Source organism: Dicentrarchus labrax, unplaced genomic scaffold, assembly GCF_905237075.1.
Source record: "Dicentrarchus labrax unplaced genomic scaffold, dlabrax2021, whole genome shotgun sequence".
Lineage (NCBI taxonomy): Eukaryota > Metazoa > Chordata > Actinopteri > Moronidae > Dicentrarchus > Dicentrarchus labrax.
This window is the reverse complement of record NW_026136708.1, coordinates 24,455,669-24,482,910: the sequence shown is the minus strand read 5'-3', so window position 1 is coordinate 24,482,910 and position 27,242 is coordinate 24,455,669. Positions and strand designations below refer to the sequence as shown.

At 39.7% G+C, this 27,242-nt stretch overlaps 1 protein-coding gene across 7 annotated transcripts in view; it reads left to right on the top strand.

The window, feature by feature from the left end:
- Positions 1–27,242, top strand: part of myo6a (myosin VIa) — a 117,804-nt gene that overhangs the window by 17,496 nt on the left and 73,066 nt on the right. For all 7 annotated transcript variants that reach the window (XM_051408999.1, XM_051408998.1, XM_051408997.1 and 4 more), the window contains exons 2-11: positions 650–784; positions 5,981–6,050; positions 6,364–6,437; positions 9,005–9,134; positions 10,247–10,352; positions 11,060–11,115; positions 11,250–11,347; positions 11,840–12,004; positions 16,064–16,144; positions 23,549–23,729. In XM_051408999.1, the coding sequence (XP_051264959.1) occupies positions 668–784; positions 5,981–6,050; positions 6,364–6,437; positions 9,005–9,134; positions 10,247–10,352; positions 11,060–11,115; positions 11,250–11,347; positions 11,840–12,004; positions 16,064–16,144; positions 23,549–23,729 (1,078 nt within the window). In that variant the 5' untranslated portion in view covers positions 650–667. The remainder of the gene's footprint in view (positions 1–649; positions 785–5,980; positions 6,051–6,363; positions 6,438–9,004; positions 9,135–10,246; positions 10,353–11,059; positions 11,116–11,249; positions 11,348–11,839; positions 12,005–16,063; positions 16,145–23,548; positions 23,730–27,242) is intronic.

Genomic DNA, 27,242 nt, shown 5'->3' with positions numbered 1-27,242 from the left:
ATGTAGGAAGGCTAATATAACATTAAAACCTCTTTTAAGCTCTTGCCAGTTAAAACTTTTTGTACAGAAATAAAGAAAATGTGCTTTAGATTTTGTCCCAGCTTGTTGAGATTTATTTATTGTAGTTTTGCAACGGCCAATAAACACGATCAAAGAGTGAAAATACTCCTAAAAAAGTTTAAATGCCCCATTAGATTTTAAGATCCACTGGTTTTTAGTTTGTTTTATTGAAGACATTTTAATATATTTGTAAAAATACAACATAAAAGACTCAGAGATTAAAAGCTATCATAGACATCCACACAAGATCCTAAAATGTAGAAATACAAATATCAGTGATCAATGAAGTAAAGCATAAAAAAAAATGAAGAAATCTACGTTTTATTCAGAAATACTAGTGAACAGCTATTGAACTACATTTTAACGTGTGAGATCAGAAGATGCCACTGCAGAAACGATTACCTTTTATTTAGTTTCATTAGGATTTAATCAAACTGAGACTGCAGTAACAGAAATGTGTGTTGTGAGGAGACTTCAGGGCTGTACATTTCAGCTCATGAACACCAACATGAACTTTGATGTGAAGTAAAGCAGACCTTGTACTGGAGGAAACACCTCTCTGACCTACTACGTTTGTCATGTTTTCCAGAGCCCTCAGAGCGGCGCGATGGAGGATGGGAAGCCGGTGTGGGCGCCCCACCCAGCGGACGGGTTCCAGCTGGGAACGATAGTGGACATCGGAGCCGACAGCCTCACCATCGAACCTCTCAAACAGAAGGGAAAGGTGAGCGAGCTCTGAACACAGCAGGTCCAACTTGAAATGCTTCATGGAGGTTCAATGTAGCTGCTTCATTAGCTGTTGTTTTAGATGATAAATTTGTATTATTTAATCAAACAAAAAAATACATTGGTAATGTTGTAGATTAGAGACAACAGTAGGCTATTCTAGTGTTTTTTTGTTTGTTTTTGTTAAAAAAAAAAAGCTCCACTTAGTGGCTGATTTGCACCATATTTTGCACACAACTTCACTGGGGCATGGACAACAACTGGACCAAGCTTCGTGTTCATCGGACAAACCTTAGCAGAGATACAACATCACTTCTTGTTTCAAATGTATGCTACACGAAGCTGTTCCTTTATAACTTGTGCATTTTTTGATGTGTCAAAGTTATTTATACGACTTTTGACGCAGCAGGTTTTCATAAAGATCGGATTTACTGCATCAGATGAGTTTGAAAAAGTTGGTTTGTCTGCAAAAAAGACACTGCTGGAGTACTGTTTAAAGGCGGAAACTTAAATATACTTATCATGCCAGGTTTAGTTTCAGGAGTGACAACTGAGCATTTGGGGCATTAAAACCCCCTGAAAAGTCTCAAAATGTTCCCAATCCACAGAGTAAACCTTTCCTGGTTTATATACATTTCACCTGCAGCGTGTTAATGATTTAATCTCAGGTGGAGTTCACAGCTCTAGAATCAATAAAGCATCATCCAACGTTTACAGCCTGCAGCTCTAACGGGCTCCAGATTAATCAGTTGCTATCTGAAGTCAAGTGGATCTTCACTGAAAGACAAACAGGCTTTCCTCGACATCTCCCGCCCCTCGCTCGCCGCTTTTTAATGTCTCTGAGAGCCCGTTGCCGTGGTAACCTCTAAAGCTTCATGTCCGTGTCAGTAATCTTTTCCCAGAAGGCCTCTGTGACTGAGTGCTCCCTTTGAGTGCCTCCACGCTAATTCTGTGTGCTGTCAGCCCATAAAACACAGGACTGTCAGTGTTTAATGAGAACATGGATCTGAGGCCCGACAGCGTGTTTGCACTCTGAGGATCCATCACGTGTGTGACTCTTCAGCTGCTAATGTTGTTCAATGTTTCAGCTCGTGGAGGCTGAAAGTCAGTTTGCATCTCTCTCTAAGGTCAGCGTCTGTCCCACATTTAAATGTTCTCTTGTTCTTCAAACACTAAACTACAGCCGGATTAAGACTGTCCCCGACTGAAGGTCTCGCCCAACCTTTCTGATATTACTTTAATGATTCAAATATATTTATTTCAAAACATGGAATAATAAATAACTTCTAACTAACACAAATACTGGCAGAGTTATCGATACAATGGATGATGGATAATTTCACTAAAAAATCGACTCGCTACAGACTCGCTCTTCCACCTCATCCTGCTGTGTCCTGGTCCTGGTCGGAGCCGCTGTAAACCACCTGGCCTCTGATGGTGTCGGCTGTGTTTGATCCCGGCCATGTTCAGTACGAGTCTCCAGCTCCAATGACCCTCTCTGGCTATAGAAACTCCTCTTGGAACTCACAGTCTGCTACAGTCAGCTAACAGGCAGCTAACAATCCCATGATACTTTCATCCCGGTGACAATCTGTGGATATTCAACTAATGAAAAGTGCGTTGACTCTTCTTAGCGACTAACAGTTTACTCAACTATTAGGGAACGACCCGTATCCACCCCCTAGTCGGGAGTGGGTCATTTGCTGCCTTCCTTGGATGTGGTACCTGTTTCTCAGGCACCCTGATTCCTCGTTACCTGTGGTCACCGTGGTTGGCACAGAAAGTACCGTCAAAAGTTGATAGGACAGAAACTTTGCCACCAGGAATCAGCTCGATGTTATCTAGAACCAACAAAGTGGACACAACTCTGCGCTCGTATGTATTTTCTCTAGAATTGCCAGTCGGGGCTGTTGGATGTCAAGTGCAGGTGAACTCTTTGCTAACTGTACTTCACTACGAACCAGCAGGAAAAAATATGTCACCACAAAGCTACAACAAAGACTGGGGAACTACTTCTAACTGGGTTAATCCAGTTGAAGGAGACTATTGCATAAGAACTGTGAAACTTTAGCTTCCTTTTACTGTATTGACTTAGTATGGGAGTTGGGAAAGTTGCATTCACATTCTAACCTGCGTAGCTGAGTCTGTTGTGCTTCTTACCAAAGGGAGAGAACCAGGGTTTTTCCACTGTAACTGCTGCTCTGGACACATGTAACTTTGCACCCGTCAGATCTGCTGTCAGTGAGCTTCCGGGCTGCAGTGGAGGCCTGTGGCAGTCAGAACAATGTCCAGTCTGTCCCGCTGCAGCCAGTTTGTGCCAGTGTGTGACGATGTGTTCACTGGCTGGCAAACCTCCTGCGACGGACGTCAGGAGAAAGACAGAGAGAGAGAGAGAGCGATACTCTGTCATACTATCGGACACAATGGCTGACTCTTTGTCCTCTAGAGTCTGTGGATCACAGACGGTGTCCACTGTTTGATCTGCCTCAGTGCTGGTGATGGAGAGGGTGGAGGGCGGCTCGCTAGGAGGAAGGTTTAAGGAAAAAGAGGAGGCTGTTGGAAATTTGTCTTTTAGAGACTTCTATAATAAAAAACATATAAGATAAATATTTTATATTTTCTTAAAATAAACATTTTATCAAAATCTAAAGTTTTTTACAAGCTATAACTCTGTTTCCCTGGTAACACCCAAGGGACTGACAATCATTAGCATCCCATAATGTTCTTATGCAATGGAGACGTTGTTAACTGCTCCAGTAAATAGGATGAACCTTAGATACGACTTGGCGACAGGAGATATTTCAGGTTCCCTCCTATCAGATACTAACATTATGCTACGAGCCAGAGGGCTAACGTTATGCATCAGAAAGGTTTGTTGTGTCGGGGGCCTTAAAACTTTACTGTACATTTGGAAAATGGTCAGAAATAGTTTCGATAGCAACCTGTCGCTGTTAAATCGGCCTAAAAACACTTTAATGTACAAAAAAGTTTGGAAAGAGATCCTGAACCTAAAAACCAAAGACTGGTATATAGTTATAGTATATTATATAAGTATAAATGGTAGAATCTGCTGTTAATGGTCTCAGTGAGTCATTGTCACTTGGAACCGGTGGGACGGACCATCAGCTGCGGGACAGGGGTTGATCTCTGCACCTTAACAGCGATGAAAGAGTGAACAGTGTTCAGCTGCTTTTCTTTCAGATTATTGCCCTTGTGTCGCCTCCACCTCCTCTTGCTACCCTCCTTTCTTCCTCACGCGGTGCAGCGTTGTGGAATCCGTCCCGTTCGGGGCCGAGAATGTGGAGCACGCCACCACTGGAAATAATGAATCAACTGTACGTCACCTCGGCACCGCTGAAGGCCCACAGTGCCTCTCTAACAGGGCAGATTAAATGGCCTGCAGAGAGAGAGCCTGTTGGAGATCACAGGAATACAACAACCCCCCCTCCAAAACACTGAGGTCACATGTGTCCTCATAAAGCCTCCGGTATTAGTTCAACATCAGCGGCCTCAGCTTCAAGAATGAACAACTCGTAGAAACACGACGAGGAACCTCGACAGGTCGCTGATTTCTGTATAAAATCTTTAAGAATCTGTCGTAGTTTATAAGCTTATCATCAGTTAATAGTCTAAAACGGGCTTTCCTAACGAGTTTCTGGTCTCAGTCTGTAGTCTCAGTCTTCTTCACTACAGCATGATGTTCATTTAGTAAATGATGGTCCCATTTACAGTAAAATAAAGCACTGGGTTTCAACCTGTGGTACGTGGACCGCTGGAGGTACACAGCCTCTAGTGGTATTAAAACAAATACTACAAAGTTTAAACTATGAGATCTCTAAAACATAATTTAAAATAAGTTTTGTATTTTCTGTAAATGTTTCAGTATCTTCTACGTTCACACAGTGCAGCGTACATCCGAGGCCAGTTAGGAGCTAAAATGTGACAATAAGATTGTACGAGGAGGCAAAATGAACGGTTCTAAATCACTGCCATCGAGGCTCCAGACGGGAACTATTGGGAGGAGAACTGTGGACCAGGAGGACTCCTTTTAACCCCACAGTGACAATAAATAATCATTTTATTAGTGTCGGCCGACGCTGCTCGATTTAACCATCTTTCTCAGTCAGATCCAATCAGGATGGAGCTGAATCCTCCTGCAGCCGCAACGTTTAATCCAAATATACTTCTGGCTCCAACAAATTAAACTAACCAAATTTGCGGTACAACGATACTCTACAAACAAATGAGTGACGTTTAGATGGCTGCATCTACTATTTATCATACAGTCGATGAGTGCAGTAGAAGTATAAAGTTTAAAACCGTCTGACCTGATGAAGATATTAGAACAATAAACTAATTTTAAGTTGAGATGCTGCCGATCTCATCAGACCTGTGATTGGTTCTTTTATCTTCAGTCAGAATCTGAAATGTTTGAAGATGTATTTTGTTATTTTGAGTTGATCAGACGGTTAATAATTAAAAAGAGTTGTGGCTCTCGGCCGTGGAGGTGTCGACCGCTCTCCGTCCAAACCTCCTCTCGCTCTGATCCTGTTACCTGCTGCCTGCAAATAATTCATCAGCCGGTATATTTATCCCTCTGGATGAATGTATTATTTAAAATCTCAGCCCTGAAAAACAAGACCAAAATAATCTGAGAGCAGAAAGAAAAAAATTTCCAAAAACGGAAATTTAACGGACTGATAGAAAATCACTGAGTTCAACTTGATGATGAAAAAAGCTGTTAAATTATTGATTAGATATTGTAAACGGCTCCATTTCCCCTAAAGAAAAAGATAAAAAGCAGTTTTTTGTTCATTTCTTTGAAGAAAACTAAATGAAATCGTTATCTATTGGAAAAATTTGCAGTTAAAACAACCAAAGAGCTGATAGAACAATGAGAGGAAAACACTGAATCTGTCAGAAAATAAGCCTATTAAGTGTGTATGATTGTTGATACAAATGTATAATACAGAGAATTGTATAAAAGTCATAACTCATAAAACTGATCAATATTGACAGGAAATAATCTGCTCAAACTTCCTGCAGTTGTTCACAGTTTGTGTTCATTGTTCAGTTTATCAGCTGTTCTCTGCTGTGACTGTTATTATAAATATAATATGAAATATTACACTACTGATGTTGTTCTTGCATTAGAGTTTTGACTTAATCTTTCACACTTTGCTGTTTTCTGCAGACATTTCTGGCTGCTATCAACCAAGTCTTCCCTGCAGAGGATGACGTCAACAAACACGTGGAGGACAACTGTGAGTTTATGTTTGTTACCTGCTGAGTGCAGATTGATTCCTGTAAATCCACAACAGAAAAATAGTTTTTAATCCAAATATTACATCATTGCAGTTGTTGTACTGTCCTCCAGTATCCATTACCTCTAGTGATCTGTTTCAATTATTGCTAATCTATTAGCTTTAGCTAATTATTTTAGTTATTTTTTAACAAGACTGAGCTTCAGAGAATGTTTGAGTCCTGTAATAATGTTTGATATATGTTGATATTGATATAATGCCATATTATAAACAGGCAGCCTTTGTTGTTCCACTGACTCTTTGTCCTTTTCAGGTTCTTTGATGTACTTGAATGAAGCCACTCTGCTCAACAACGTTCGTGTGAGATACAGCAAAGACAAAATATATGTAAGTACTGAAATTAATGTAATATTATCAGTCTGAAACCTCTCGTGATCATCTTCTTCATGTTAATGAGAGAAATCTACATAATTCAAGGGTTTGAGATCGATCAAAGATTGACTCTTCCCGATATCTCAACTTATTGACCCAAACAAAGCTGTCCGGTTGCTCTCTGAATGTAATCACAAACACAAACAACAAGAGAAGCTCAGACTGGAGGCTGTGAACAACTTTGCGCCTCCTGCTGAAGTAAAACTAGATTTAGAGCTCAGACAAGGTTATGTAATGGAGAGAAATCCTGCAGTGATATCAGAGAGAGTATCTGTGTTTGTTTTAAACTGCCTGGAGCTACTTTGGGTGGAGCACACACACCTTCACAGGTATTTACACGCAAACACTTTCCTCACTTTCTCCTGCAGACACACGTCTCACTGATTTACTGCAGGGACGATTATATCACATCCATTAGACGTGACTTCAATACAAAGTTCAAAGTGCTTTATAGAAACAATAAATACATATAGATATAAGAAGATATAAAAGATATAATCTTTAATAATAAACTTAATCTCCATATAACCTTTCTTTACAAGCTTACAAAGCGCATTACACAGAATAAAAATGCAAATAAAAACAATAAAATAAAAATAGAAGGAGGATCAAACATCTAAAACATAAAAACACTGCAGAGTGAAATAAAGTTTGAGGTCGTCACAAACCAGGAATTATTTTAATAGTTAGATAAATATGACACCACTTTTTACATGTTTATTGACATATCTAAAAATAAGGAAATTAGGAACTTTTAAGTATTCAAATCAGTAAGAAACAGTCGAGAAATAAAGTTAAAACTGGGAGAAAGAATCTGGACTTGTCACTTCCAGCTGGATGTTCTGTATCTTTAATTCACTGGCTGTGTGATGGACAGATTAAAGATTTAAAGTATTTAACATCCAGCTACTGAAAGTTTATGAGCTTCTGCAGGTGAGAACACAGGAAGCACAATATTACAGCTGCAAACGGAGTAAAAACAGGATAAAGAGTAAAGAGGTGTGTATGATAAACCGTCGCTGGTGTCAGACACAGATTGTGGGGCTGCAGAGTCACTTTAATCTGTATTAAGGAGATATAGATGGATGATATCTATAATATCTGTCCGTGATCTCTGAGGGAAACAATTACTGAGGCCTTTGTTTCTCTTCCTTTTCAAGGCCCATAAAACACACACACACACACACACACACACACACACACACACACACACACACACATTACTACCATAATTCATTTCTTAAGATGAATCTAAACGTAATTCTAAACTTGACCCTAAAAACCAGACTTGAAGAAGAAGTGAGGACCGGACTTAATGTTCTCACTTTCCCAAACTGACCTCACTCTAAAAATATCCGACTGTTCTAAAAATAACCCGATTTTCCACAAATGTCTTCACTTTACGACGATGTCCTCATTTCCCAAATATGTCCTCACTCTGATGAAATGTCCTGACTTTGTAAACCGTCCTCACAAACACCTCCTCGGACCTGATGATGTGAAACTGTACGAGAGCACATGAACACACAGGGCTCAGGTGACCTCAGGTGTGTGTCTTCGTATGAACATCCTCCTCTTATGGGGTTCATCTGTTGGCTCACACTGCCATCTGGTAGCCGGAGAAGGAACTGACTCTGGTGCATTAAAGTCTGAAACAGGACTTCTCCTTCTTCATGTCATATTTACTGATAGTTTGTTGAGTTATTTTGTCTCATTCATTACCAGAGTAACTCCTCATATTGTAATAAACAGTGACTAACAAGATCCAGGGTTAATTAATGACAATATGGAGTACAAGGCAGAGCAATAATTCAATATTATCAGAATGTGAGGTTGTTTTTATGAAATTCTTTTGTTTAAATTACTTTTTAATTATGTTTTCTTTTTCTTGGGAACTGTTGGGTCTGTGTAAATCATTTTATAAGCAGTACAGTCCAAACCTGCTCTGTTGTTATGAATTGGTGCTGTGCAAATAAAATTAAATTGAGTTTTAAAGAGTACAGGTAAACAAAAGTGATATATACATTTTCCTCAGACATTCACTCTTGTTCTATAAGACACTTTGAGGAGTTTTATCTTACATATTTTCTGTATGTATTGACTTCCCTTAATCAATATTCAATGAAATACAGAGGACCGTCTCTCTGCTTCCATCACTACAATCAATATCTACATTATCTTTATCTAGAAAACATCTTAAAAGGTCTTTAATTAGCAGAGATTTATATCATAACACTTCATGGATCTCAATATAATGTGTATATATATAATTGTACATTTCTATTAATGTAGTATTTCAGCTTTTTTTCTTTTTAAAGTCTGATTATATTAATAAAGTGGAGGTATCTTCATAAACCTCTCTCTCTCTTTCTATACTATTCTAATTCTATTGTTATTATATATTATATATATATATTTATAGTATAAAGTAGTATGTGCAAACTATTAATAAAATATGTGCAAACTGGACACATTGAAGTTGTTGTTCCTCAGTGTTTTTTGTTCTTCTTGTCCTCCTGCAGACGTTTGTAGCCAACATCCTGATCGCGGTCAACCCGTACTATGACATCCTAAAGCTTTACTCGCCGGAGACCATCAAGCAGTACCGGGGCCGGTCTCTGGGCACGCTGCCGCCACACGTCTACGCCATCGGTGAGTCGCCACAAAACAAAGGCACCAAACACGAGAATGTTTGGTGTTTTTGTTTCCTGTTGGTATCTGTGGGTTCAGTGTGAGTTCTGTACAGTTTATTTCAGGTTGGTCCTGTGTGGGAGATTAATGTTAACAGTTTATATTTTAGTGTTTGTCAGGTTGAACTGAACTCTTTGCTGTTAAAGGATGAATCCACAGTGAGTCACAGACAGACTGAGAGGGTTTATTTTTGATTAGTCATCACCCAGCACTGATACAGATATATACTTATAGTCATGGTTGAACTTTCTGTTGATGTTTTTTGCTTTGATAAGGTCTGTTGGTTGTAGTTTGATTATTTCATTCTTAAGAAGAACTTATTCCTCAGTGTCCTGTCAGATCTGTGGACATTGTTACACACAGAAAACAAGACTTTCATTACCCCTTACATTAAACTGAGTTGTGGGTGATTGCAATCAGCTTATTAAAAAACACATAAAGAAAGAAATGAACGTGAACTAGTTAATGCAGTTTAATGTAAGCTGCAAAGGGAGCTGGATATAAAGTAACAGCGACACTCACTGCTCTGTAATTAAAATCAAACACTGAAAAAATACCATAATGAAAATTACAAGTAGATTAATAAGCAAATAAATAAGCTCAGTCTTGCAAGTACACAATAGTTACATTAACAAACTTTGAATTGGTTTATTGTCAGAACTGGGACAAACAGAGACTGTCAACTTATTTTCTGTCAAACATAAATGGATCGTATTCATTAAAATATGTATTTAAATTTAAATTTAGATCATTTTGTTTTGTTCATGGAGAAAATATGAAAATCTGTCTGAAAGAAGTAGTTTTAACAGTCAAAGATCCAAAGAGAGTGTGGGAGTCTGAGTCTGTATGAAAACACCTTTTATCATCATCAGTTCATGAATAGTCTCCTGCTGTAGTTTCTAATCTCTCCACCAGGCAGCAGTCAGCGCTCAGATTACCCACCGTCCTCTGAACATCACTCAGACCGACTCCTAGCCAGTTTAATATCAGTTTGATTATTGGGGTCAGGTTTGTGTCCTCGAGGCGGAGCGAGGTCTAATCTAACAGCTGCTTCTGTCTGTGTGTCTCACCAGCTGATAAAGCGTACAGGGACATGAAGGTCCTGAAGATGAGCCAGTCCATCATCGTCTCAGGGGAGTCCGGGGCCGGGAAGACCGAAAACACCAAGTTTGTGCTCAGGTGAGGACGAAGCTGCAGCTTTTCTTACAGACAGGAACAAGTTGTCAGGAGTTGAGGACAACAAAAGCAAAACTCCATCTAGATAATGTCTCTGAAGACCTTTTATATTTCAAACTTATTATTAAATTATTAGTAAAAAAGGTCAACAACAACAACAACAAAGTAAAAGTTGTGAAAAAGAAGCACAAAAAAACAACCAGCAGTAAAAATTAGTTCGTTTTAAGTTTAAAACAGTTCATTCACTTCACTTCAGTTCACAATAGAGTGGAGGAGGTTGGACCACCGCCGGGTTTAAAAGAGGTTTAACCGACCTTATTGATGAGCACTGTTGGAGCGAGAGAACGAGTGAGAGTTTCTTCCTGACCTCTGTTGAGTTGCACATGCTCAGTACCGATCGGGCAGATCAGCTACTGACACACTTTATTGTCTCTTCAGCACAAACTCACCTTCTTAAAAATACAACAGAAAACAAGCAGCTCATAAAAAAGTCAAATAAATGGAAATCTCTTCAGTATTACGAGGTGTCTGAGTGGTGTGCTAATATTTAGTCTCATCAATATTAATGGAGTTGTAGCAGGTTTCAGTGAATGACACACTGACAGTGTTATAAAGGCAAGTATACAGTATACATCGGTCCATCACCCTCCCTATGTACAGTCTGTGGTCTCAGGACCTCGACACTAACCTGGGACTGTTTCTCCTGACAGATACTTGACAACCTCGTACGGAACCGGTCAGGACATCGACGAGAGAATAGTGGAAGGTGAGACTGACCTCAGTTACAGTCAATGGACCTGTATCTTTCTCTGAAATAATTATTAACGGAAAATGTAAGAGACAATTGAGAGCTTGTTGTTTCCTCAGCGTGAGTTAGTGTTTCTCTCTATATTCCTGCAGCCAACCCGCTGCTGGAAGCTTTCGGAAACGCAAAAACTGTCCGGAACAACAACAGCAGTCGCTTCGGAAAGTTTGTGGAGATCCACTTCAATGAGAAGGTAACTTCAGTTTGTTCTTCCACAGTTTCACAAATAATGAAACGTTGTGAATTAAATATGATGGCTCATAGTTATTTAGCATAAACAGTTTATATTGATCTTCAATTCTGAATATTTCTGAATATATCTCTGCACTCATGAATAAACTCTGTATTCGCTGCATCATCGCAGACGCTTACACAGCAAAACACCTAACAGCGATGAGACCTCAGTTCCTGCAGTTATCATCATAAATCAAAATATTTCATATAGTTTTCATACACAGACTGTGACCTGATACACTGTTATTTGATCTTGTATTATCCTCGATATTTGTCCTTGTGTCCGCTCCCTCTGTAGATAAAAACATCTCGTTGTTAGGTAACACATATTCAGGTGATTATAAAGTAATGGAAACATACCTGTGAACGTTATATTGTGTAACACACTGGAGCTTTAAAGTAGATGATGTGAATACACTGACATTAAAATGTGTTTCCTGCTGGTGCTCAGAACGCCGTCGTGGGCGGCTTCGTGTCGCACTACCTGCTGGAGAAGTCGAGGATCTGCAGACAAAGCTCCGAGGAGAGAAACTACCACATCTTCTACCGACTGTGTGCAGGAGCCACCGAGGACATCAGGCAGAAGTTCCACCTCAGTTCCCCGGACACGTTCAGGGTACGGCAGTTTCTCCTCAGTGTCTGATGAACCCAGTGTCACACAGACATATGGAGGATAGATTGGTGATAGATTGGTGATTGGTGATGGATTGGTACTGCAGATGATGGATGTATTGATCCTTATAGGTGCTGTTCTGTGTGAGTGTATCAGCAGGTGATTAACAGTCGGTGATGTTTGTATCTTTGGAGGAACGTGTGTGTTTTGGTCTCGCTGGTGGAGAACAGATGTTGGAGAACATCTGGACCCTCCACAGAGACAGTTGTGTCTCTGATAGGAGACGTGATGTCACACAGTTTTAAACTGCTTCACTGGGAACGCGTCGCTGTCAAACCTGGCTGTGTCATGTGACTGAGCCTGACCTTTGACCTCCTCGTGGAGAAGCTAGCTGCCGGTCCCACTGCACAGGCCATAAACACATTGACTGATTGAAGCTTGGCGAGACAGCTGCTTCGCAAAGTTAATAATAGGGGAATAAATGTTTTTTAGTTAAAAGAAACCATCCAAAGTAAGTCATTAATTCTAAGAATAGAGGAGAAGAGAAGCAGCCGTAATATCTCTCTCCACCAGACTCCAGAGACAAAACACAAATTTTACCTTCGGATCATCGTATCTTCATTCAAAGTGAACAGAAACAGAATAAAACTCACCAAAACTGTCTCTGTTAGTGTTTCCAACAATCACCAACTCCACCAGTTTTTCATTTTCTCTCCATTTTCCCCAAAATAAACGTTTTCCCCTGTGATGATGATTCAACATGTGATTAGAGCTGACAGAGTATAGAGAATATCTGGCATTAACATGGGTGATTAAGATGTGATCAGCTCTCACATCCCCGCTCTATAAACACAACCCTTCTCAGGATTTGCTCAGTCTGTTATTTTTCTCCTTTTGGCTGTTCAATACAAAAATGTTCAACTTTTTGTTCTTTTTTCACTTCAGCACCACATTTAACTCCGATATCATCCTGAGTCGCACCTTTTACCTGCACTGTCAGCAGGAGACGCTCTGCTGTGGCTCTGTGGGATTTTATAACTTCAAACTACATTTCTGAACTTTATGAGCAGGACACACACTTTAACTTCCTCCGACTGTGTGGAAATCTGATGTTTTCACCTCACAGATGACGAAAAAAGGCAGTAAAAGTGTGCGTCACTCCTGCTGGACTCCAGCCAACAACGTTTTTACTCAAAGAAGTAAATCAATTAATGTGTAACATTTGCTGAATTTATAAAAATGTGTTGTAGAAAGTGTTTAACAAAGTTTCTCCTTAATCAACAACTCTCAAAATTACACATTTTTTAAAGGGAGTCTGGGGACAGAACAGTGTGTTCACAAACATCTGCTGCTTTTATCGGCAGGTAAAAGAGCCCAAATGTATAATTTGCATTACAGCAAACCCAATGGAAATAAATTAATGTGTAACATTTGCTGAATTTTCAAGAAGGCCCAAATGATTAAGAATTTATTATAGAAAGAGTTTATGAAGTTTCTCCTCAATCAACAATCTCAGAATTGTGCGTTTTTTAAAGGGAGTCTGGGGACAGAACAGTGTGTTCACAAACATCTGCTGCTTCTGTTAGAAGATAAAAGAGCACAAATCTATCATTCACATTAAAGTGAACCAAACGGAAATCAGACAGCGTGTTGCTGTGTACTAACAGGACGTCAGCTGAGTTCAGTATGGCCCAGGATACATTGCGTGCGCACTGCTAAAACAGTGTGGTCACATACAGCCCCGAATGTCTCAATGTTTACCAGGTGTAAAAAGACCACAGAGCCACTGTGATATTAGACACATTGACACACAGATGTGGGACATTAACCAGCTCAGGTCCCAGTTTCAGTTGTTTACACGCAAACATTCAAATAAAAGCTAAATAATATCACATACGCACACATTCTGAGCACTTCCTGCTTCCAGCTCTGTGGCTGACGGGCAGCAGGGGGCAGCACTGAGCCGTCACTGAGGCATTAAAGCCTCTGGCTGCTGTACTCTCTCTGCACTGTAAGGATCCAATGTGTTTCCCATTGAACATAAACAAACAGAGGAATCTGCATTGATGCTGCCGTGAAAGTAACGCACAGATAATGGCTGAGTGAGGTTATTGATCGGTGGCCGCCTCGTCTGTCACTGATCTCAAGTTCAATCTGTTAAGTACAGAAACTAGATCATTTCAAGTTTATATAGGTTTACAACATTAATGACAGTTATTCTCTATATACAGATACAGAGTCACATGGTGTCTCTCTCCCTCTGCCTGTGTTGTATCGCAGCCTCTCTGAGGTTTGTTTCCATAGCCGGTCTGCTCCGACTGAAACTGCTGTTTTTATCATCTACGTCGGTGAATTAAGGATTTATTTCCACCAAACCAGAGTTGGTGATTGTTGGAAACACTAACAGAGACGCTTTTAATGAGTTTTATTCTGTTTCTGTCCACTTTGAATGACGATGAGTTACGATGATCTGAAGGTAAAATGAGTGTTTTTGTCTCTGGAGTCTGGTGGAGAATTATAGCGACTGTTTTGTTCCCATATTTATGAATCAGCGATCATTCAGATTGAGATCAGGTTTTAGTAAGATGAGTTATTCATTATATATTGTTGATCATTTATTGTTCTCTCTTTATAAGTCATGATTCTTTGAGTTATAAGAGTTAAAGATGGAGAACTACAGATGCTGTCAGTGTAATGTGTCCACTAGAAGGAACAGAATAACTTCAGCTGTAATAAACCCTAAGGTGTGTTTGACCTTCAGATCCTGAACAGGCCTCGTCTCTGCTCACCTGATTCCCTCAGAAAAGAGCTGAGTCATACTCGTCTCCACCGCCGTCGGAGGAGAAAAAAAACCTCACTTTCTTTCTTCCAGAATCGTCGCTGTTATTGCCGGTGCCTCAATTCAATAGTTTATTCTCACCTGCGTCATTGTGGGGCCTTAAAGTGGCGCCGCTGTCCCCCCGCAGCTTATTACACCTCCTGCTGTCGGTTCAGCAGCTTCTAATGGCTTCATACATCCTCACCCTCCTGCTGCTGGGGAGAGATTCAGTGAGTTGGCTCAGAATAACAGTGGAGTGATGAACCTCCTGTCTGCAGGGAGGGAGGAGGGAGAGAGAGAGAGGGAGGAGGTGTGTTCAGGTTCGAGCAGTTTGTTCAGGGCGGTTTGTAAAGGTGTGTTTGATGTTAAGTGATGGACAGAGTACAGATTAGAGCTGAGAGAGGTGTGAGAGGAAAAAGATGGAAAAGTAATCAGAGTAAAAGTTGGTTAAAGAAGAAAGAAAAGAAAGGAAGGAAGGAAGAAACGACGGCATGAAAGAAGGAAGAGAAATAAACATTAAAGTAAGGAAGTAAAAGGATGAAGGACGGAAGGAAAGGGGGAAACAAGGACTGATGAAAGGACAGTTCCTCTGAAGTTCACTGACAAGAACAAAATGGAGGACGTGTCCCATAATGCAACCTGCTTCAGAGACTGAACACAGGACTCCTCTTCCTCCCTCCTTCCCTCTCTCCTCATCCTCCCTCCTCTTCCTCACATCCACACACACCTGAGGAGTTGTTGTTGGAGTTGTTACCTTCATTCTCTGCAGGGGAGGCCAGCTGGTGGAAAACATTTAAAACTATTAAAACCAAAACAGAGAATCAGATTTAATGTTAACACTTTTTTTTAATCCATTTTCTTCAGACAACATTTCAAACACTGTAAAACATAACAGACAGTAAAGAGAATAAACTGAAACTGGCTCATTTGTGTTTCAGAAAAGATGATTTAACTGTGATAAAGTTTCTGAGGTGGATTTAATGAGATTGTTGACGTGGTTCAGAGTTCATCCATTTCTCAATAACTCATTAGATCGTAGTCTTACACCTAGCAGAGATAGGAGACCTCATTAAAGTGGATCATATAGAGGGAAAACAAACTGGGACCCAGAACGGATCCCTGTGGCACTCCAAGCCCAAAGAGACAGACAGCATGGGGAAACTGCTAGCATCCAGTCTTTGAGCTAATGCTACGTTCACCATGCTAAATCTGACTGCTGTTGCTTTGTTCTCTGTGTCTTTCAGTACCTGAACAGAGGATGCACTCGCTTCTTCGCTTCCAAAGATACAGACAAACAGATCCTGCAGAATCGCAAGAGCCCCGAGGTAAAGTTCACACCACGGCCCGAATTCAGCTTGCTTTGTTTCTATCAACTCAGATTCAACAACGGGAAAGTTACAGAAACTGCTACAGAGAGAACGTTTTTAACACAAGAACCAACAGAACAACAGTTCCTAATGTGTGATTGATTTTCAGCATTTTAAGTAAGATAAAGAACTTTGGGTCGAGGTTTAATTTTGCATCCATTCATTCTGTTTCCTTTCTAACTTCCTCAGCCACAAAACATTTGACTGACTGAAGTTTGTTTTCAGAAATCTTCAAATTCAATTCTCACCTTTTCTTAATATCTTTATTCTTAAGATCTGTAGTTTCTGTTGTGGTTTCTTCTGTTTGTGTGTCAGCAAAGTCGAGGTTTATGGAGCAATATTTGTTATTAATGCAGTAATTTAACATTCAGTGACAGACTAACGACAGAAGACATAATGAGAAAAGTTACCTGTTCTGAAAACGACTGATCTAATCTGCAGCCATTGTTAAAGCCTCAGCTCAAGTTACATCAAAGATCTCTGCTGTTGTGGAAGAGGATGAATATCGGAGCAGAAACTGATGCAGCAGAATGTGAATAATAATAAAGCAATATATTCAAAGACACTTATTTAATCACTTTAAAGTTTCAACCAATAATCACCTTAGTTATTGATCGTTTTTTTTTTTTTTTTTTTTTACATTAATCAATAATAAAAATGTCTATAAAATGTTGCACATTAAAGAAAAGGGCATCTTTAAATGTCCAACCACAAAGATATTCAGTTTATATAAAACAGGAAAAAGTAGCAGTTTTTCCATCAGGAGTCATTAATAACAAGAAGACCATGTTTAATTAGTAAAGTAGTTTAAAAACACAAAGGGCAACCATTTACAGCTCACTGCCGTTAGAAACTGATCAGCGTCAGTAATCAATACTCCCATTATTGAAGCATTAATCAAACTAATACCATCAGATAACCTGATCAGACTTCAGCAGTTAGCTAGTGTTTCTGTAGTGGAGACTAAACGTTAACAATGATCCATATCAGCAGTTTGAATCCAACTAAAAGCTCCCTGCACCAAACTCCCTTTAAGAAATATCACATTTTAACAATTCCTAACGTGTTCGTAACAACACGTAACTCTAGAAACACGAGCTAAAGGCCGTCATATGTCCACAGTCTTAGAACAAACGCTGTCGCCACCCTGCAGGGTCGTAACAAACTCCGTTATCTCTCTGTGTTTGCTCCTCTCGTCTCCTCACAGCAGATTGATCAGGTGGAATTATTGATCAGTGTCTCTGTGTAATCCTCTGGCTATTTAATAGGCAACAGGGATTATTTTACTGCCTCTGAAAGGGAATAATATAATATCTTCGCTATAATACCCCCACCAGACAAACATAATAAAACCCCAAATAAACTATTTGGGAATAAATAATACCTCAGGAAAGATAGTATGGAGACTACTTTTTGAATAATGCAGCAGCTTTAAATTGAATTCATGTTCACTTGTGTTTGTACATGAAATTATTGCAGCCGACTGATGAATGAATCCAAATTCAGTCCGTTTCTTGTCAGGAGATTACACTGTGAATCCTGCTGGTTACCTCTAGGGGGCACAATTGGACCAACTTAGACAGACAAAAAAAAAAGTCACATTTTGCCTCTTGTTGTTGGTGATGAAGGACTTAAAACTTGTTCACAGCGACTTCATTTGCAGCAATTTGTGGGTAAATAAGATGAAAACATTGACCTGAAGCAGTTGAGGTGGAAAAACCAGACAATAAAGCGAATAAAGAGAATGAATTTGTCTGAATGTTTGAGCTCTTTCTCCTTCTGGGATATTTGCTTGCTGCTGTCCTGTTTCTAGGTGCAGGATTTCCTCGCTGCAGCATATATAATCTCATAATAATAATAAGTTCAGATGCTCGTTTTCAAACAGCTAACATTTTGATTAGCAGCCTGGCTGAGAACCTTGGCCCCACACAAAGACTTCTACAACGCTGCATTAATAAGAAAAGCTCACGCTTCGTGTGAAATGAGGTCCTTCCCTCCGCCTTCAGCCTTTGATTAATTATGCACAAGTATTCCATTACTGCGTCTGTAAGTGGTGTTCCCCGCAGAACAGCATTATTAATTATTATAGCCATTAAGGGGAACGTGGATGAGAGCTTTGTCCTCTGAGACTTTAAATCCTATAGATTCATAAAAGGTTGATCACTGAATCAATCTGTGCATTCTGTCCAACATTATTTAATGTACCAGGATTTACTTTCATATTTTATCCGGCTAAAGGAAGGGAGTCTCTCTGTATTAAAAGTTGTAAAAGTAGATGTAACACATCACAGGATGTTTTCTGACTGGATGTCACTATATTTACACAACTGAAAAGTACATCAATATATAAAACAATGTTTAACTTTAATGCTGTTTAACACACATCATGAACATTCAGCTCAACGTATTTGCCCAATTAGTAATGTAAAGGAAGGAAACATAATGCAGTAATACAGGTTGTATGTAACGTTACATAATGTAACACGTAGCTGTTGTATTTGATTTGCCCCTCCAACCGTTTCACGTTACATAACTCTAATGTAACACACAGTAAACTGACGTAATGTAAAACACTTTAATTGGATTATTTGCCGCCACCACACAGGCACATTTATCTTATTTGATTTGTCATCAACACATTTAAGACATCTGTTTACTACTTACTAGTTTGCAATCACTGTACAGATCTACATCTACTCTGAACACTGTGAACACTGTGAACACACTGAACACTGTGAACACTGAACACTGTGAACACTGTGAACACACTGAACACTGTGAACACTGAACACTGTGAACACTGAACACTGTGAACACTGTGAACACTGAACACTGTGAACACTGTGAACACTGAACCTGAACACTGTGAACACTGAACACACTGAACACTGTGAACACTGAACACTGTGAACACTGAACAGTGAGAACACTGTGAACACTGTGAACACTGTGAACACTGTGAACACTGAACACTGTGAACACTGAACAGTGAGAACACTGTGAACACTGTGAACACTGTGAACACTGAACGCTGTGATCGCTGTGAACACTGTGAACACTGAACACTGTGAACACTGAACAGTGAGAACACTGTGAACACTGAACACTGTGAACACTGTGAACACTGTGAACACTGTGAACACTGAACACTGTGAACACTGAACAGTGAGAACACTGTGAACACTGTGAACACTGTGAACACTGAACGCTGTGATCGCTGTGAACACTGTGAACGCTGAACACTGTGAACACTGAACACTGAACTCAAAAAGCAGAAATATGCTTTTAATTAAGGTTCTAACTGTAAAGTTTAAGCAGCAGATTTCACCCTGATGATTGAGGAGATTGAAACAGGAGATCAGTTTTCTCTCCACCGGCCAGTTATCTGACTGCAGTGATGGACTGTAGATATAAAACTCTACTGTACATTTTATTCTCCTAGCGCCTACAACACATTTGACAAATACAAGATCTTAAAAGGCTTTAATTAGTTTTAATATGAACATACATAAGGTCTTAATTTCAACAGATATTTTATCTATCAGATATACAGCACAAATCAGTTGCTTTACAGTCTTTACAACCCGTCCTGGTCCTCTCTTCTGCACTCTGTTGTGATGTTCTGTGTTCCAGATAAACTGCGGAGATAAACAAACTGAAAACATCTCGCACCTTTTGTTTAAAGATCTGTCTCAGATTTCCTCGTAAAAAAGTTTCCCTTAAAATTAAATTCACATTACACACACACACACACACACACACACACACACGGGCTCTGTTCCCAACAACAAACAGATCAGATAGTTACTATTCAGAATGAATGCATGTGATGACATTTTCTTGGTAAGGAAACAACCACCAGGGACAACAAGATAATAGAAAGTTGAAATGGAAAAAGAAAAGTTACACAACGTTACCTTAATTCACTGAGAACGCATTACAGGTGAAATTAAAGTGTCAAACTGTGAAAACATTCAGAAAGTCAGCAAAGAAATATCCTAGAAATAACAGTAATAAGGCCTTTTTCTGGGAAAACAAAAAAAAACAAACCAATAGTAAACAGACTGCAGTACAGCAGGAAGGAATTGATCCCACATCCTTTGTTGTAATGCGACACAGTTACCTGATGAATTTTGTGCCGAGGAAGCAGACAGTTGGATATTAGGAAGAGCTTCGTCCTGGGAAATAGCCTCAGAAAGGTTTGTGCTTTATTTCACTACTTCAGACAATAAGACAAACAATCCTCAGCATTGTGCCACCAGGAGGGTTCCGATAATGACGGATATAATCCAGGGTCAGCCAGGAGAAGTAGGGGAGAGTCAGGACGAGAGTATCCGAGGACGGTTGCAACACAGATCTTCTCTCTGCTAACACAGAAGTCAAGAACAAGTCCACACAAAGTACTCGTCGTTATTGAGTCCAATAATCTGACCAGTTCTGCCACAGTCACATGAACAAAACAGCTTAAATTGTGTTTTTATATGGTAATTAGTGAGCTCCAGTAGCTAGCCATGCTGTTAGCTAGCTAGCTAACTAACGAATCTTTGCTCAGTGTCGATAAAAGCTAAATATTTATTGACAAGTGAATGTCATCACATTATCTTAATTAAGTTCATGCTCACAGGAAGAAATAATGATTGGATTTCTGTGCAAATGGGGAAATATATAAAGTTATGCTTTCGTCCCTGCTCTCGCCTCGTCACCTCAAATTCAGGTCAGATGAGACAAAATTAGAAAGTGGATAAAAGGTGGAGTCTTAACCCCTCCCGCCTGCTGCTTCAGGTGCATTAAAACAAACTGCCAGGTGTAGTGTCAGGTGCTCTCTGCTGTAATCTCTGATAAATGATGTGCTGTATGTCTCCTCACTGCTCCGTCTCGTATCTCACAGGACGACAAGGTGATTTCCTCCTCCCGGTTTTTTAAGCGACTCTCTTCTATCTGTACTGATGTGAATGTTGGGGGCCGCTGGGTTCACATCTTCCTCTCTGAGTGTCTGCAGGGTTACTGCATGCTGGTGTTTGTAATCTTTCTTCCACCTCTGAAGTGCTCTGTATGGTTTCCTACTTTCCTCTGCCGTGTAGAAACTACAGAGCGTTTCGAACTGAGATCTCTCCTGATTGCTTTGGTGTATCTCAGAATGTCACAGTGCAGCCGTCCGAACCCCGAACCCTCCACGTCCACTTCCTGTTCGTCAGCCGGGTCCACAGGCAGAAAAAAAGGCTGATTTTAATCCTTGAAGTCTCCTCATGTATCGATGTACTCGGAAATGTTCCCAGCACAGAGATACATTCTTTATTAACTTGAAATGCAGCATATTGATACATCTATTATTTACCAGCAGCCTCATCAGATCAATGCTTTTACAGCACCACAGCATGCAGAAGTTTTCATTTATAAGGATTGTTTTTATTCTTCACAGCTCTTTACAAAGTCTCATCTGTAAACCCGACTGATTACAGAACAATCCTGCTGACGTCTTTCCCCTTGGCAGCCAAATTCCCTCCTTTAAATCTGTTCATTGTGTATAATGTTTAGAAATTTTAATCAGTTGTGATGGACAATAATGAACCCAATTTCTTCATTGAAGATATTTAATAAGCAACCCACAAAAATATTGAAAACGTGAGCTTGTGAACTTTTTATACGTGTATTTATGTTTATTGTATATATGCTGTATATCCAGGGTACCATCAGAAATAAGATCTCGGTCTCTTGGTCTGCGTTTTCCCTGGTAAATAACCTAAAATCTTGTAATATTAAAGCTGCATGGCTTCATTTTTGGCCACTAGGGGGCAGAAAACACCAGAACAAGCTCCCTACAAATAATAATTTATGCAGGTTTAAGAAGCAGTTACAGGATCTTTTGACCCAACTTTCTACCAGACTTTTTTGAGATATTCAGCTAACAGACAAACAAACAAAAACATGACCTCCTGAGCTAATGATGCATCAGAGAAACAAAACAAAGACTCCACAAACCAAAACCTGCCGGATGATCTCTGTGTTCTTTCACATAATTCACCTTTTCTGAATATCAGCATCTAGATCCTGTTTTCTTAAAGATATCTTTCCAAGCATAAGACACTGAAGCACACATTCATGACCAGTGTCAAACTTAAAATAAAGTGTAACCTGTAAACTTTATCTTGTAGTTCAAATACGTGAAATATTGAATAAATGCAAAGTACACAAAGTAAAACGTTAAACACTGCACTCAGCAGATCCTACATTTAACAACTGGGTTAGCTGTTAGCCTTCATCATAATAAGTAAGGGATAAATATTTTCTATGGATCAGCATCACAAGATAAAATATTGCAGCATTTCCAGGCGTCTCGGTTCAGTTTATCTGCGTTTTAATGACATATTTGTTATGTCACCATAATCCAAATACTTTAAACATGAACTCAGAAATGTTGAGTTGTAAAAGTTTAATGTTAGAAATGTTCAGTTTGTGTCCCCAACATATAGAAACTGCCAGATGCTAACTTGCATATTTTGGGCAATTAGAACTATTAGCATGAATTAGCATAATCACCCATATGGACAATATTTCCGCAACTGCTTGGCCAATGTGGACGATACTGGAGTGGTTTCAGGGGTTACTGAGGATGCTTCTATAAGCTGGGGACCCAGACTGAACAATTTCTAACATAAAACTTTGGGGTACTGATTATTTCCAGGTTCACAGTGGGGCTCTGTTGGCTGGCAAATGGACTAAAAGGTAGAAAATGGTCTGAAAGCGCCTTTTATGCAGACATGACTATTCTCTATACCTTCCAAAGTGGATTCACTGGAGCTTTGGTTTGCAGCGACAGTTGCTTTCCTTCATGAGCCTCAGTGAAAAAGCTAAATGAAAATCCAATGAGAACCCGATTAAATAGCTGAACCAACTAAGCGGTAGAATTAATTTTCTACTTTATTCTATCACAGGGGGACACACAGCGGTTGGCAGCTAGTTTACCCTGCGGATATCATCAGACTGTGACATTCTTGAGTGGGTTGTTCGGCTGTGTGTGTGATTCCTGCTTCACTATCTGCTCTCTGCTGCACATTGAGATATTTCACGCTCCGCTTACTCTGCTCTTTAAGAGTTCTTCTGTACAGTATGTTCAGGAGATAACAGAGATGCCCGATACTTGTGGCTCTGAGTGAGTGTGAAAAAACAAAGTAAAGTCAAACATTATTTCATCTGGCAGTAAATGGGATTGGAAGTTCAGTCTGATGTTTAAAAGGTTGGTTTCACAAAGCCTCAGTTTGGTTTTAGAAACATTAAAAGAATTAAAGAACGGTGAGTTGGTTGGAGGTGAAGAAAGGAAGGATGAAAGGTGAGTAACTGTCTGAACTCTGTATTGTTTCTCAGCACATGAAGTCAGGCCCTCTGAAGGACCCGCTGCTGGACGACCAGGGCGATTTCAACAGGATGTCCGTGGCCATGAAGAAGATCGGCCTGGACGACACGGAGAAGCTGGACCTGTTCAGGGTGGTGGCCGGCGTGCTGCACCTCGGCAACATCGACTTTGAGGAGGCTGGAAGCACATCGGGTGAGCTACAGCATCTCTAAAGTACACAGAAATATACCTCATATATCTATATTAGTAAAGTATCAATAAACAGTTCTAAGAGGAACACACTGAGAATCTGTAAGTAAAAATATACACTCAAACATATTACTAAAAATTAAAGTGAATAATATGGATGCAATTAACATGAAAATAACTATTAATCTGTTAATTGGTGTTGTACCAAAAGTTTTCAAAAAAATCTACATTCTCAAATATCTGAGACTCATTCAACAACTGCGAACAACGTCTTAAAGTTAAAGCTAACATTACTGCAAAGCTCGTGGAAGATATTGTGATATTGTAGGTTTAGCTGGCTAATGTTAGCCAACGTTAGCTTATAATTGGAGTCTGCTAACAAACGACCAGTGTCCACCACAACACAAGACATATAGATGGGTTGTGTTGCAGTGAAGGTGAATGAATGGAGACATAAGAGAGTTTCCATCCCAAGAGAACATAAATACTCGTAGTAAGAAGGGATGTTAGAGAAAAGATACGCTGCTGTTTCATCAGAAAATGTAAAACCTTGGTGCCTCAGAGGCAGAAATTTAAAGGAGTTGTTCTTTGTGACAGAACAAAATGCAAACTGCACTTTCTGACAAGGACACAGAACCTCAAAGGCCTCGTTAGGCTTTCGTTGGAGAATATTAACGAGTTCAGAGGTGCTGTCTGCTAATGGGCTGTGACATGGTCGTCGTCATACTGATGCAACAGTTTTAATGACTCTGTCGACGTCATGTGAACCAGAGACAGGAAATGCTCTGGTTATCCAATTGGTTATGTGCTCCTAACTGGTTACAACATCTTACAAAGGTAAGAGCTCCAGCTTTAATCTGCAGTGAGCGTATACGGACCTGAAGGCAGGAAGACAAGAGTCTGTGTTTACAGGCCCCGGCCTGCCTGTAATCAGACAATGTAAATTATAGTGTGCCACATACAGAAGGTGATGAATAAGATTTAAAGGGGATTATTTTCTCAAGGTGACATTGGCAGTCGAATGTTTTTATGGTTCTTCACTTTACTCACAAGTTTTAATCCTCAGACAAGAGAACGATCAAAAGCCCAAAACCAAAAGATACTTGACTGAAGCTTTTAGAGAAAAGCAGAAAGTGCTTATTAATACATTTAATTTTCTTAAATCAATTAATCATTTCAGCATTTCCATTTTCTATTTTTATTTTTGTTAACTAATTCCATTTATAGACAGATGGGTAGATAATCTTATCCAGAGTAGACGTGTATTAATAGAATATTTTCACAGCATGTTAGTTCAGATCCGAGATTTGCACAATAACACGAACAAACTAACCGATCGAGGCAGCGGTGAATCAGCAAGTCCTGTTTTCTGCAACGTACGGTTACTGTTTTTGTCAGTGGAGTCTGGTGGGTTTGGAGAGAGACTGTACCTTCTACTTTATTGATCTAAACACCACAGATAGACTCCTATGTTCAGGAATATGTAGCCACATGATTCAGAATTTGACAAATTAGTAGTACCTCATACAACTCCACTTCAGTAAATCCTAACGAACACTTAAAGTACAAATACGATTTTCTTGCATTGAGTACTTCTACTTTTTATACTTTAAGCTTATTTTCCTGATAATACGACATTGACTTAAGTTAGATTTTGAATTATGGCTCACTATATATTACTGAAAAGGCACATTTAATTCTAATTAAACAGTCCATGTTCCCTTCTCAGGCCTTTGAGACAAAGTTAGTAAACTTGAAATACATAAGAATTAAAAAGGCATTCCAGTTTCTTTTCACATCAAACAGTTTCCTCCTTCCAACAACCGTCCTCATCGTCCACAGGAGGAATATCAGCTCTCAGCTGTGCAACCCAAGATCTTTGACTTCTAGATAAATAAGATGTAACCTATAATTCAGGTATTCTGTTTGATATATACATCCTTAACTTTCAACTACAATGATTGCTGCAAATATACAGGAACATATCCCCCTTCCAGAATATTTGATAGTAAATGTGCTTTAGAGTATCCTCACAGAGTCGTATGAGTACTTTTTTTTTACTTAAATAAAGGATGTGAATTCTTCCTCACTGCTGCCTCTCCCGGCTGTGTCACTGAGAGGTTACAGGTATGACGGAGAGGACAGTTCATCTTCGGCTCTAACTGATGAGTTTTCAGACCGCAGCTTACAGCGGTCTATGATTGCATCAGAAACCATCCATCTCGCCGGCTCCTTAAATGCCACCGCTCTGGTCCCTGAGAGGCAGGCGCCATTTTGATCTCATCCCTCTGCCCTATGATTGATCGACGTAATATTGGGCCGACATCAACTTTTCTCCTCACTTCAGCCTCATTATGGTCGAAGATAAATGTAAAATGTGACGTTGGAGTCGGCGTGTTCATGTGTGGTTAAAATCCAAAAGGAATCTTTATTCCACTAAAGGGAAATTAATTGATTACAGTTTTAAAATAATTACTCACTATCTTTTTAAGTATTATATCCTCTACATTTTAAGGTGGCAGTGTGGTCGTGTCCGATGCTCCACCCCGATCTCACGCCTCATTTTCCACAGTGGTTCAGACCAAACCCTCCAGGGGAGACTCCATGAAAATCAGCCGATCCTTTGAACTTCGCCAGTGAAGTTCCTCCGCTCTCGGTCCCTCCCCCGTCATTTTCTCCCTCCGCGGGGGAAGAGGAGGGAGCACGGCAGGGCGCCTATTAAGTAGGCTGGTTCTCGCAGCGGGTGGCTATCATGGCGCGTGTTTTACAGCAAGTGAGAGGGGCTGTGTTCAGTCAGTCGGCGTAATCATCCTGTTTTTGAGACCGACTCGATTTGGATAGAAGCTCTCTGGAGGGGCTGGTTTTTACAGAATATTTATTTGTATTCGGCATCGCCAGAACAAATATATGCCTGTTTTTAAATCCAGTGTCAAAGCCAGGAAGTCCTATTATTATATGGAGCTGGTGAAAAGACAACAGAAAATACAGACCTTTTATAAATAGCTGTCTTGGAAGATTATTACAGATCTGATGGCTGAACTCATCAGAAACACTGACCTGTGGCAGAGAATCAATCAGTGCCCAGCGGCAGACGTGATCAGAAAGAGAAGATGGAGGTGGAGAAATAAAAGGGAGAAGATATATCTGTAAATTAGGAGCTTCTTTAATAAAACAAACTTTAATATCAGTTTAATCTTAAAGCTTTAATCCACATTATAGTGTGTATAAACAGGAGAGCTGTGTTCTGTATGTAGTTAAGTTGTGTACCTGGAGAGAAGATAAAGCTCAGGGAAGTGAGAGCTGCTCCAGCTGAACAACAAGAGCTCAAAGCTACAATATGTTAACTGTTAAATAAATTATCTATAATCATTAAAGAGTGTCTAAACATTAGAGCTATGTTCTGTATGTAGTTGAGTTGTGTCCATTGATGGAAAGCTTGTTAAATAAAGTGATATATATAACATGAAAATCTTCACTTTCAGTAAGACTTTAGTTTAGTAACGACTGTAACTGAGT